A 13723-nucleotide genomic window follows, 5' to 3' on the forward strand; every position below is an offset into this window, starting at 1 on the left:
ATTTCTATGACGGTAGCATGATAAACTGACAAGAAAGAAGAAACCCGCACACTGCTCTTGATAGTATCACTGCTCTTGATAGTATCACCGCTCTTGATGGTATCACCGCTCTTGATAGTATCACCGCTCTTGATAGTATCACTGCTCTTGATAGTATCACTGCTCTTGATAGTATCACCGCTCTTGAGAGTATCACTGCTCTTGATAGTATCACTGCTCTTGATAGTATCACCGCTCTTGATAGTATCACCGCTCTTAATAGTATCACCGCTCTTGATAGTATCACTGCTCTTGATAGTATCACTGCTCTTGATAGTATCACTGCTCTTTAATAAGCTTTACGTATCGGCCTCACGGCCTTCGTCAGAGCTTTTTGGTAGCACAATAAACAAAAGAAAATATACATTTACATCAAATGTTGAAATAACTAATATTAAAGGACCAAAATACCCCAAAATATATGTAAAAAAAAATCATTTTAGACTGTGGTGCTTCGTCTAAAAGGAAAAATACACCCAAAACCACTAATTCCTATGATTTACGGTGTTAAATAACACTAGCATCAGCATCCAGCACTCAGATAGGCTATCAGGGTAGGCCTACTGTATGCTACCTAATTGGGATGAATTGGATAGGCCTACAAATAAAAACACATTAGGCTCCACAAATGGAGCCTATTTGACAAACAGCATCTCATTTAAATGGAGGCTACGTTAAATTACACATGTGCATTGAAGCGCAAAAGGTAAAAAGGCGTGTTTTCTCCACATAGAATCACATTAGCATATAGAGCGCAATAGTACTGGGGTCTTTTTGTAGGCCTATGGGGAAATGAATGTTGATCTTTTTTTTAGGGTTTTTGGATAAATGCTGGACTTAAGGTCTGTGTAACACACAGGCTTAGGAAATCTTATATGTTTTATTCCACAAGATAATCTTAATCAGCTAACGTAACTTTTTATGAATTTTGAAGCATTTATTTAATCGAAACAAGCACATACAGTAAAGGCTTCATTCATATATACATATTTTTTAAAGATTTGTCACATGCTTCGTAAACAACAGGGGGTCAACGCAGATTGTCCGGGTAGCTATTTGGTTAACTATTCAGCTGCCTTATGGCTTGGTAGTAGAAGGTTTTCAGGGTCCTGTTGGTTCCAGACTTGGAACCAGACTTGGTGCATCGGTACCACTTGCCGGTAGCAGAGACAACCGTCTATGACTTGGGTGGCTGGAGTCTTTGACAATCTTTAGGACCTTCTTCTGACACCGCCTGGTATAGAGGTCCTGGATGGCAGGGAGCTCGGTCCCAGTGCTATATTGGGTCATACGTCTTACACTCTGTAGCGCCATGCGGTCGGATGCCAAGCAGTTGCCATTCCAAGTGGTATTACAGTCATTCAAGATGCTCTCAATGGTGCAGATGCAGAACTTTTTGAGGATCTGTGAGCCCATGCCAAATCTTTTTAGCCTCTTGAGGGGGGGAAGAAGCATTGTCGTGCCTTCTTCATGACTGTGTTGGTGTGTGTGGACCAGGTTAATTCATTAGTAATATGGACACCAAGGAAATGTAAGCTTTCGACTCATCACTGTCGATGTGGACGGGGACGTCCTCGGCCCTCCATCTCCTGTAGTCCATGATCAGCTCCTTTGTCTTGCTGACGGTGAGGAAGAGGTTGTTTTCCTGGCACCACACTGCCACACCACTGATCTCCTCCCTATAGGATGTCTCATTGTCGTCTGTGATCAAGCCTACCATCGTCGTGTTGTCAGCAAACGTAATGATGGTGTTGCAGTCGTGCGTGGCCACTCAGTCGTGGGTGAATAGAGAGTATAGGAGGGGACAAAGCGCGCACCCCTAAAGGGCCCCCCTGTTGAGGGTCAGCGTGGCGGATGTGTCGTTGCCTACCCTCAGCACCTGAAAGCTGCCCGTCAGGAAGTCCAGAATGCAGTTGCAGAGGGAGGTGTTCAGTCGCAGGGTCCTGGGCTTAGTGATGAGCTTGGAGTGCACTCTGGTGTTGAACGCTCAACTGTAGTTGAACTGTAGTTGAACAACATTCTCACAAAGATGTTCCTCTTTTCCATGTGGGACAGGGCAGTGTGGAGTGCAATAGAGATTGCGTCATCTGTTCATCTGTTGGGGCACCAATGCGAATTGGAGTGGGTCCAGGGTGTCTGGGATGATGGTGTTGATGTGAGCCATGACCAGCCTTTCAAATTATTTCATGGCTACAGATGTGAGTGCTATGGGGCGATAGTCATTCAGACAGGTTACCTTGGCGTTCTTGGGTACAGTGACTATGGTGGTCTGCTTGGAACGTAGCTATTACAGACTGGGTCAGGGAGAGGTTGAAAATGTCAGTGAAGTCACTTGCCAGCTGGTCCGTGCATGCTCTGACTACGCGTCCTGGTAATATGTCTGAATGTTAACCTGTTTAAAGGTCTTACATTGGCTACGGAGAGCAAGATCACACAGTGTTCAGTGTTGCTTGCCTCGAAGCAATCATAGAAGGCATTTAACAGGTCTGGTAGACTCTCGTCACTGGGAAGCTCGCATCTGGGTTTCCCCTTTGTAATCCATGATAGTTTTCATGCCCTGCCACATCCGACGAGAGTAGGCGCCAGCGTAGCAGGATTCGATCTTAGTCCTGTATTGATGCTTTGCCTATTTGATGGCTCATTGAAGGTCATAGTGGGATTTCTTATAGGCGCCCAAATTAGTGTCCCGCTCCTTGAAAACAGCAGCTCTAGGCTTTAGCTCAGTGCGGTTGTTGCCTGTAATCCATGGCTTCTGGTTGGGATATGTACAGTACGTATGGTCACTGTGGGGATGATGTCATCAATACACTTATTAATGAAGCCGGTGACTGATGTGGTAAACGCCTCAATTTTATCAGATGAATCCCAGAACATATTCCAGTCTGTGCAAGTAAAACAGTCCTGTAGCTTAGCATCCACCTTCATCGGACCACTTCCAGGTTTGAGTTTTTGCTTGTAAGCAGGAATCAGGAGGATAGAGTTATGGTCAGATTTGCCAAAGGGAGGGCGAGGGAGAGTTTTGTATATGTTTCTGTGTGTGGAGTAAAGGTGAATAAGAGTTTTGTCGCCTCTAGTTGCACAGGTGACATGATGGTAGAAATTTGGTAAAACGGATTTCAGTTTTCCTGCATTAAAATCACCGACGACGAGAAGCACCGCCTCTTGATGTGCATTTTCTTGTTTGCTTATGGCCCTATAGATCTTGTTGAGTGTGGTCTTAGTGCAAGCATCAGTTTGTGGTGGTAAATAAACAGCTACAAAAAATACAGATGAAAACTCTCTTTGTAAATAATATGGTCTGTAGCTTATTATGAGGTACTCGAACTCAAGTGAGCAAAAACTCTACACTTAACATTAGAAATCGTGCACCAGCTGTTGTGAACAAAGAGACACACCCCTTCCCCTTTGTTTTACCCAAGGCTGCAGTCTTGTCTAGACGACCGTGGACTGTGGTGTGAAATTTGTTTTTGCCCTTCCAATTTTTTGTTGTTATTATTATTTATTTATTTCACCTTTACTTAACCAGGTAGGCCAGTTGAGAACAAGCTCTCATTTACAACTGCGACCTGGCCAAGATAAAGCAAAGCAGTGCAACACAAACAACAACCCAGAGTTACACATGGAATAAACATTTTCTAATCTACAATGCTTGTTTGGTTACAGTAATTTCTGTTAATGCATTCAATCTTTATTATTACAGTCTTACCTTTGTCATTGCAGGACTGGACACGTTGTTTGCAGAGAGCACAACCTAGGCTACACTTGTGAGAAAAAAGTGTTGGTTTATTTCATTCCATTTATGGGTTGTCAATTTATTCATTGTCTTTTGTTTGGAGCGCTCCTGTCCATCTTGAGTAAGGACACGCACCTGATTACACATAAAACTAGGCCTAGGCTACCTGGCCTGCTCACAAATATAGGCCTATAAATGTGCCCATTTGGGGATCTGATACTATTTCTGGTTGTCTTAACTCACCATCACTGTGGAGCTTTTCAAAGTAATTAGTTATTCACCTCAAACAGCAAGTAAACAAAGTCTGTTTTTACATCCATTGAGAATGACAATAGTTCCTCAATGTAGCCTATTTGAAAAATCTTTCCAGCTCTCTCCCTTTCAATTACCACTCAGCATGAAAGGGGGAAAAACTGTCATGCTCTGATCCGGTGGAAACGTTATAAAATAGGCCTACCTGATTACTTCTTATCCCTTGCCCAACATAGTCTGACTGTCCGGAGCTCACTGGTCTAGGAAACTCTGAAGGCCCAGAATATTTTATACAATGTTGCAAGTTTGCTAGCAGGAGTTTCAGGCCTGACCAAGTTAATACAATAGTTGATAATGTTTCAAGTTCCTTGCAGACAGGCCATGTGTAGCCAATTTGATTCATAGGACATTTATTTTTATCAGGATATTTTCTCCCTGTGGGCTGCAATGTTTTTATTTGGCTATTTTTAGGCTATTTTTACATATTGGAAATAGAAGTTACTTTTAGATGTGTAATTGTCATTTAGATTTTGATTAACCACATGACATTGATTTTGAGATATCAAGACTTTATTATATATTAAATTAAACTGTTCCACGAAAATTTGCATACGAAAAACATAAGTGGCACGGAAAGCAAATCAGTAGAAATGGTACGATAACTTAGCACTCCAAATGGAAAAGGTTGCTGACCACTGGTGTAGCCTAATACCGGCAACTTTAGGAGCATGGCGAGGCCAGCAGCAGAGGGAGGAGTATGGTCAGGAACAAGTTTTTTTCTATTGATCTCTGACACCCTCTCTAGTAATTTGTGTCTTCATTTTTAATCGCAGTGCTTAAAGCGTCTGACAAGCTCGGTAGCCTAAATATAGTTGATTTTATTCAAACATAGGGTGTGTCTATATATGGAAAAATACAAGTTTTAAAATTTCGACCAATCTATTGGTTGAAAGTACAGGCAACCCTAGTTGGGAGAGAGTACAGATAAGGGGCATGCTCCACAGCCAGTTGTGACATCAGGCAGCTGAATCTGTCTTGCCGGTGGCGGATTCGCAGCTTTTCCTTGGTGATAAGGGGAAAAGCCGATCAACGGACTAAAGATCTGCACCGCCTGAGCTAGCAAAGACCAAAACACTGCATAGCTAATCTAGATAATGCGTTCAATGCCTCCTCATGCCGGGACCGTTCTTATGATAATCTGCTGAGAAGATGTAGCGGAGATAGGCCTATGCACACAGAGCAGGGAGCTGGTTTCTCTTCCTGCATTCCTGTCTGGTTTTGATCTCAAAGCAAGGCACATACTGGGCTGCATTATGCACCCCGCAGAGGTTGAGATGAGCTAAATCAGATCTAAAACATGAGTGAAAATCAAGATGCTCATTTTCACTGGACAATTCAGAAGATTATGGTTTACAATCCAAATACTCAGCTCCCCTTTACGCACTATTATACGTTTATAGACTATTTACTCTTAATAATAGTCAACTATTCATGTCCTGGTAAAGTCAGAGTTGCAGAGCATGAGCAGGCCTTCACATAATTTAATTCCAGACATTAGACATCAGAAGTGGAGATGTTGCCATTCGCATAACCTATCCAACCGAGCAACCCATGGATCACCATCAATAATGCACTGTCTAATGGTGACAGGTGTACAAGACTAGACTATACTCTGACAGTGTAGCACAGTCTACAGACTTAGCCTATGTAAGCCGTGCAAATCACCTTCACTGAAGAGATGTCATGTCACTATGCACTTTTACAAAAAGCAGGAGGTAGAGGACATTTCCAAACACACTGGGGTTAATAAATAGTTCATGATCATGATATTAGGCTAAGGATATGACCGATATTACCTAACTTCACGAATGTCAGTCAATATTCATGTCACGGTTACAATAGTAGGCATACTATTACTGTAGTCTATATAGGGTTCAGTATGTTTGTTGCAACATGATCTCAGAGCATTTCATATTATTCTGTATGTAAAATCCAAGACACTCCATTTAGTATGATATGTTACGTTTCATATGGTATGTACAGTTGAAGTCGCAAGTTTACATACACTTAGGTTGGAGTCATTAAAACTCGTTTTTCAACGACTCCACAAATTTCTTGTTAACAAACTATAGTTTTCGCAAGTTGGTTAGGACATCTACTTTGTGCATGACACAAGAAATGTTTCCAACAATTGTTTACAGACAGATTATTTCACTCATAATTCACTGTATCACAATTCCAGTGGGTCAGAAGTTTACATACACTAAGTTGACTGTGCCTTTAAACAGCTTGGAAAATTCCAGACAATGACGTCATGGATTTAGAAGCTTCTGATAGGCTAATTGACATAATTTAAGTCAATTGGAGGTGTACCTGTGGATGTATTTCAAGGCCTACCTTCAAACTCAGTGTCTCTTTGCTTGACATCATGAGAAAATCAAAAGAAATAAGACAAAAAATTGTAGACCTCCACGAGTCTGGTTCATCCTTGGGAGCAATTTCTAAACGCCTGAAGGTACCACATTCATCTGTACAAACAATAGTACACAAGTATAAACACCATGGGACCACGCAGCCATCATACCGCTCAGGAAGGAGTCGCGTTCTGTCACCTAGAGATGAACGTACTTTGGTGTGAAAAGTGCAAATCAATCCCAGAACAACAGCAAAGGACCTTGTGAAGATGCTGGAGGAAACAGGTACAAAAGTATCTGTATCCACAGTAAAACAAGTCCTATATCGACATAACCTGAAAGGCCGCTCAGCAAGGAAGAAGCCACTGCTCCAAAACCGCCATAAAATATCCAGACTACGGTTTGCAACTGCACATGGGGACCAAGATCGTACTTTTTGGAGAAATGTCCTCTGGTCTGATGAAACAAAAATAGAACTGTTTGGCCATAATGACCATCGTTATGTTTGGAGGAAAAAGGGGGATGTTTGCAAGCCGAAGAACACCATCCCAACCGTGAAACACAGGCGTGGCAGCATCATGTTGTGGGGGTACTTTGCTGCAGAAGAAACTGGGGCACTTCACAAAATAGATGGCATCATGAGGCAGGAAAATTATGTGGATATATTGAAGCAACATCTCAAGACATCAGTCAGGAAGTTAAAGCTTGGTCGCAAATGGGTCTTCCAGATGGACAATACTTCCAAAGTTGTTGCAAAATGGCTTAAGGACAACAAAGTCAAGGTATTGGAGTGGCCATTACAAAGCCCTGACCTCAATCCTATAGAACATTTGTGGGCAGAACTGAAAAAGTGTGTGCAAGCAAGGAGGCCTACAAACCTGACTTAGTTACACCAGCTCTGTCAGGAGGAATGGGCCAAATTTCACCCAACTCATTGTGGGAAGCTTGTGGAAGGCTATCTGAAACGTTTCACCTAAGTTAAACAATTTAAAGGCAATGCTACCAAATACTAATTGAGTGTATGTACATTTCTGACCCACTGGGAATGTGATGAAATAAATAAATCATTGAAATCATTCTCTCTACTAATATTCTGCCATTTCACATTCTTAAAATAAAGTGGTGATCCTTACTGACCTAAAACAGGGAATTTTTACTAGGATTAAATGTCAGGGTTTGTGAAAAACTGAGTTTAAATGTATTTGGCTAAGGTGTATGTAAACTTCCGACTTCAACTGTATTCATGTGTGGTTGTCCATTACCCATTTCTTTTGATATGTTACGAATTACATTTCCTATTACATTATTACAAATAAGTATGTAGTTGAAAAGTTGCTAATTAGCCTTTGGATTGGTAGATGTTCGTGTTATACGCCCACCCATTAACCCTGACCGAATCTGTTTTATGTAACCATACCAAATGTAATTTCAGTGTCCCAGATTTACATGTACTATGTTACGTCTAGTCTATGAGACCTGGCTGGTTAAAACTCTGCAAAGCACTTTTCTTTTTTTATGCAGTTTGATGTTATGCATAAATTGTTCAATAAATCAGTTATAATCCATGTCATGTGGATCATATTGCAATCCCGTTTTACTTCAACACGTGTGTATCTTTTCTTAACAAGATTTACACCTTGTCAGAGTAGAAAATAACTGTAGTCTGCCAACGCATTGTATGATTTTTAGCTGGACAGTACCCTTCAATCTTACATGTAGGGCTTCAGACTGTCAATTGATATATTGACTGCAAATGACTGACAGATTATCAATCGCAGAGGAACCCAATTAATTAATAAACTATATATAGGCTAGGCTACTATTCCAGTAGCAACATTGTGATCATTGCCAGTTATTTACAGTAATATTGCAAAACATCAGATTCAGATTCAGATGTTATATTATAATAAGGTCGCGCTTCCCTTACCAGTCTTTCAGGTCCGTATTTCGTTCCGGTCCACCGTGGCCTTTTCTCGGCTCCTACATTCTCCACATCTCCGAGCAGCCCTGCAGACTCCGAGTCCGAATCCTCTCCCTCCTCCAGCTCCTCGCCCTCCTCCACCTCAGTGGTCTTCAGTCGCTTCGGCGCCCTCCCATACTCCCCTTCCTCGTATTCTTCAATAAGCGACATGCCTCTTCAGGTGGACAGATTGAATCCTTCTTGGACACAAAGCGTGAAGACGGACCAGTCGTTCGTCGAAAAGTCCCTCTCGTTCTTTTTTTCTAATTGTCTCTGGCGTTGTGTGCATCAAGAAAACCTGTATGTCATTCTGTAACGCGCCCTCCTTCGCGATTCTGTACCAGAGTGGCCCCGAGAAGGTGTGTGTGGAGAACCCACCCAGCACGTCCCTCATTGGACAGTCTGTGCTTGCTAATTAGGAATACAGATACCGATTGGTCAGTCTTAGTCTTTCAACAGAGAAAGCAGGCGCTCTCCAGTCTCCACATTCTGCAGCAAAGTACGCAGAGATTATTGCCAATGCTCGAGCTGTCATATCAGTGCTTCTGCTGCAACAGAAACAATGTTTAAATTCGTAAAGTGCTACATTCTTACCGCATGGTATCAATGTTTAGCCAACAATAACCACTGATATATATATAGCAGTTCTAGTTTTCCACTTTTCTGAATAGCTGAAATGTATTCAAACTTGAGTAAAAGAAAGGGTTGAGTGGCAAACGTGTGACCGCTTGCACGATTTTCATTTACGCAAATATTCGTAATCAAAATGGGTATTTGCACTCCAACATTTCCATGCAAATAGGCGGTATGGTCACTACAGCGTCTCAGTCATTATTGCTACTCATGCACTGCACTATTAACTATTAACAAACGGTTAAAATATTGTTGTAAATAAACAATAGGCTATTCAGCTAGGTGTCAATAGATGTCCTCAAATCAAGAACAGCTGAGGTACAATAACCACCACAAACAGATTGTTGATGTGAAATCTCTCTGAAACTCTCAATGCACCCATAATAATAACGATTTGATCTTATTTGATTCAATAGGCTACAACCTCTATTATAAGTCAGACTCTTTTGGCAGCATGCATTTGACCCTCAAGCTCAGAGCACTGCTGTGACATGCCTCTCTCACACTGTTTAAAAAGAAGGTTGGAGTAGGAAATGGTAATGGAGCCTCCTCTCGCTGTCTCTGGGGTTTGCACAATTGTGCTGTTTATCCTAGGGTCTCTGTGGGTTTCCTTCACTTCTTGTCTCATCCACTGCCGTCTGACACTCACTGTTATAACCACACCTCATTCACACCATCGTCCTTGATATTTGATGCTGTGTAGGCTACCAGAGGGAATATCCGTAAGAGTGTGTTGCATTAGTCAAACTGATCATGATGAACATCCTGAACATACTCAGATTGTCATGTTGTTTGAAACCCCACTGGGGTACTGGACAGGGGGTCTGAGGGTAGTGCCCCCAACCTGTTGGTTAGCTGTTGCAGGTATATTCAGGAAGGAAACAGTCTTGTTACACACCCACACACACACTTTCCACACCCTTCTTTACCCACACACTCTGTTATGTTAAGACAGAAAAAAACGGATTTCATAGATCAGACTGATAAACCATTCAATGGGCATTGGGCAGGAATGTCTTGTTGGAGACTGAGATTGTGTAAGGACAATACCCATAAATAGTAACAGGTGGGTGGAGTGAGTGATACACGAGCATGGATTAAAGCTATACTCAGTCAACCACCCCCCCACCAAAGTAAGCCTTTCACACTTGACTGCCTTTGTTTAGAGCTGAGATATCAAAATGTGTGTGAGACATGCTAGTCACACTTGTTGAGATCTACGTGGGAAGAGGTAAGACACACAAAGAAAAAGAAAAAGCATCTGAGCATGTACGTTTTATAACAGGTATCGTTATTCAAGGATCTTGAGATATCTTCAGATATGCACATCTCAGGTTGACATGAAGGCATATAATCTATGCGAAAGTTCAAGTTAATATTAGGATTCAGCCCTAATGTTTAAGTCATCCAACAGAGGAACTGCAACTGGATGAAAAAACATCTAGCACACACACGGAAGAGGAAGTGAAGAAATAGATGTCTTCACCATGTGTATCTGCGGTATCTGTATCTGTGTGTATTGTAGCACATTGTGATAAAACAAAGTTCACAACTCAAACTGAATTCTTCCGCTGCTCTGTGTTCTCTACATTCTTCAGTCTGAAACTGCCATCATTGAAGTCGTTTGTGGTGACGTCAAAATTAGGGGTGTTGTACAACACAGTCATCAGCGATTGGATAATCTCTAACCAATCAGAGTATCAAAGCCAATGACGAATTTTCAAAACGCCACTTTACCCATTTGTGTTCAGGCTCTGGCCCAAACCATTGGTTTCTGGGACCAATCAGAATGGTTAGAATGTGTTTGCGTTCTAGAAATCATTGAGTAGGTACTCAGATCCAGACTCATTGCGGAGAAAAAACTAACGACTGTGGGCATGTCTTAGCGTTTGGCCAGAACAAAGAGTTTGGGTAGCCAGGCAAGACTTCAAGGTCCTAAGGTCACACAGTACTCTGACACATGCAGCTCGATACCTGACAAGTATCTCAAGAGGGAAGAGAAAAGGGTGGACCATAAAGGAAAAGGTACATAGGGGAAAGAGAGAGTGGGTGCAAACAGGCATAAGAGCTTTAAATATCACACTGTAATATTTTTTTTCTTCTTCTGACAATAGACCTATGCGTGTGTAAAACACAAAACCTCAAATTTGTGGAGCACATTGTACCGTTGAGGAACAATGACACAAGGATCAAAGCTTTGATCTTGAAGACCTTGAATATCCTTTCAACGGCTCCTACATCAATGAGAGGAAATGAATTGTACAGACCTTTCGTACAACATTTATATTGTAGTTCCTCTAGCCTCCACGCTACCGCCCCTACAATTTAGGCCTATATAACAGAACAGTGCTATACAATACATTTAAATGCAACGCCTGCTTCCCTTTGTGCTAAGGTGTAACTCCACACTGACCCTGATTCTCAGGTCATGATGAGAGTTGGCATCAGAGCCAGGACTGAGAGACTGAGAGACCGAGAGACGTGGTCCCGGCAGAAAGACTGAGAAACTCTATCACTAGGCCATCAGACTGTTGAACAGCACATCACTAGCCAGCTACCTGCCTGGTCCTCAGCCCTGCACCTTGAGACTAATGCCTCATGTAATGTGTGGTTATGGAAACTGTATGGTGTGGTTATGGAAACTGTTTTAAATACTGCATGGTGTGGTTATGGAAACTGTTTTAAATACTGCATAGTGGGGTTATGGAAACTGTTTTAAATACTGCATAGTGTGGTTATGGAAACTGTTTTAAATACTGCATAGTGTGGTTATGGAAACTGTTTTAAATACTGCATAGTGTAGTTATGGAAACTGTTTTAAATACTGCATAGTGTAGTTATGGAAACTGTTTTAAATACTGCATAATGTGGTTATGGAAACTGTTTTAAATAATGCATAGTGTGGTTATGGAAACTGTTTTAAATACTGCATAGTGTGGTTATGGAAACTTTTTTAAATACTGCATAGTGTGGTTATGGAAACTGTTTTAAATACTGCATAGTGTGGTTATGGAAACTGTTTTAAATACTGCATAGTGTGGTTATGGAAACTGTTTTAAATACTGCATCGTGTGGTTATGGAAACTGTTTTAAATACTGCATAGTGTGGTTATGGAAACTGTTTTAAATACTGCATAGTGTGGTTATGGAAACTGTTTTAAATACTGCATAGTGGGGTTATGGAAACTGTTTTAAATACTGCATAGTGTGGTTATGGAAACTGTTTTAAATACTGCATAGTGTAGTTATGGAAACTGTTTTAAATACTGCATAGTGTGGTTATGGAAACTGTTTTAAATACTGCATAGTGCAGGATGAATATGTATGAACTTTCCAATTTGTAAGTCGCTCTGGATAAGAGCGTCTGCTAAATGACTTAAATGTAAATGTAATGTATATAAAGTCATTGAACACTGGTCACCTCATATTCTGTTTATACACTGTTTACTCACTGTGTACTGTATGTGTATACTGTATTCTCGACATAGGTCATCCTATTATATCCACTAGTGTACATACCATTTTATTTTCCAAATGACATTCCGTCTATACACACCACATTTATATTCTCACTCTAATATATTTAATTGGAATGTTATTTCTTGTTTCAATTTTTTTGATTATTGTGTATTTGCGAGACATTCTACTGCACTTTTGAAGCTACAGTAGTAACATAAGCATTTCACTGCACCTGCAATAACACCTTCAAATCTATGTACGTGATCAATAAACTTTGATTTGATTAAAGCGGTTTTGTTTGAAGAGATAAAGGAACCACCCAGTTGGTTGGCTCCTCTGTGTATGGGCCATAGGATGCATTTGATGAGGTGATATCTCTCGCTTTAACAGGGTCTTCTGGGGAGTGTCTCAGGGGTTTCAACATGACCCGGTTTATCACACTGAAGCCTCTGAAGCTTAACAAGCACTGCTTCCATGTCATCCTGGGACAGCTAGGCTTTCTCTTTGAAGAAGATAGGGTGGACATTGAATAAACATAAGGCATAGATTGGCAATTTAAACTAGTGTGTTTAGCCTACCGGTATTACTGAGGTGGGCAAAGAATCGAAAGTACACAAGGACAGCATATAAAACTGAAAAGGTGAGGAAATATTGGGTTTCATAATGTTACTGTACATGTGAACTGGACAAACCCAAGCTTGAAGCATAGAGAGTCTGAATCCTTCTGTTTAGAGCTATTGATTTTGCAGAGGAGGACATTGGTAATGTGTGTTTCAGCAGAGCAAAACACCTTGGACATGTTCAGAATCAGGAAGCCCAATGCCCAATTTAAAACCTTGGTTAGATAGACAAACAGAGACCTGCCACATCAACTAGTTTAGTACTGAGGGAAGCACAGGTGCCTGTTGGGAACTTAATTGGGGCGGAAGGGATCATAGTAATGGCTGGAACGAAATGAATGGAATGGTCTCAAACACATGGTTACTCTTCACTTCATTCCAGCTATTATTTAGAGCTGTCTTCCCCTCACCAGCCTCCTGTGGAGGGAAGGATTTCTCCTGACTGTAGTTATGATTCTCAGTCAATAATATACCACTGTCTATAAGCCTATGGAGTGGAAAGCTGTTCGACTAAGCTGGAGGATCTTCTCAGCTCTAGGATGCATTCAAGTCTAGCATCTTAGTGGGAACTTTAGAGAACTAGATAACAGACTAAAGTATGCAACATATAGCA

General features: G+C 41.3%; 1 protein-coding gene across 2 annotated transcripts in view; it reads right to left on the minus strand.

The window, feature by feature from the left end:
• LOC139571011 (heterogeneous nuclear ribonucleoprotein L-like) overlaps positions 1 to 8754 on the minus strand; it is a 63276-nt gene extending 54522 nt beyond the window's left edge. For both annotated transcript variants that reach the window (XM_071393451.1, XM_071393450.1), the window contains exon 1: positions 8366 to 8754. In XM_071393451.1, coding sequence (XP_071249552.1) covers positions 8366 to 8569 — 204 coding nt within the window. In that variant the 5' untranslated portion in view covers positions 8570 to 8754. The remainder of the gene's footprint in view (positions 1 to 8365) is intronic.
• Positions 8755 to 13723: the final 4969 nt, after the last annotated feature.

This window comes from Salvelinus alpinus, chromosome 3 (genome assembly GCF_045679555.1).
Source record: "Salvelinus alpinus chromosome 3, SLU_Salpinus.1, whole genome shotgun sequence".
In the NCBI taxonomy this organism is placed as follows: domain Eukaryota; kingdom Metazoa; phylum Chordata; class Actinopteri; order Salmoniformes; family Salmonidae; genus Salvelinus; species Salvelinus alpinus.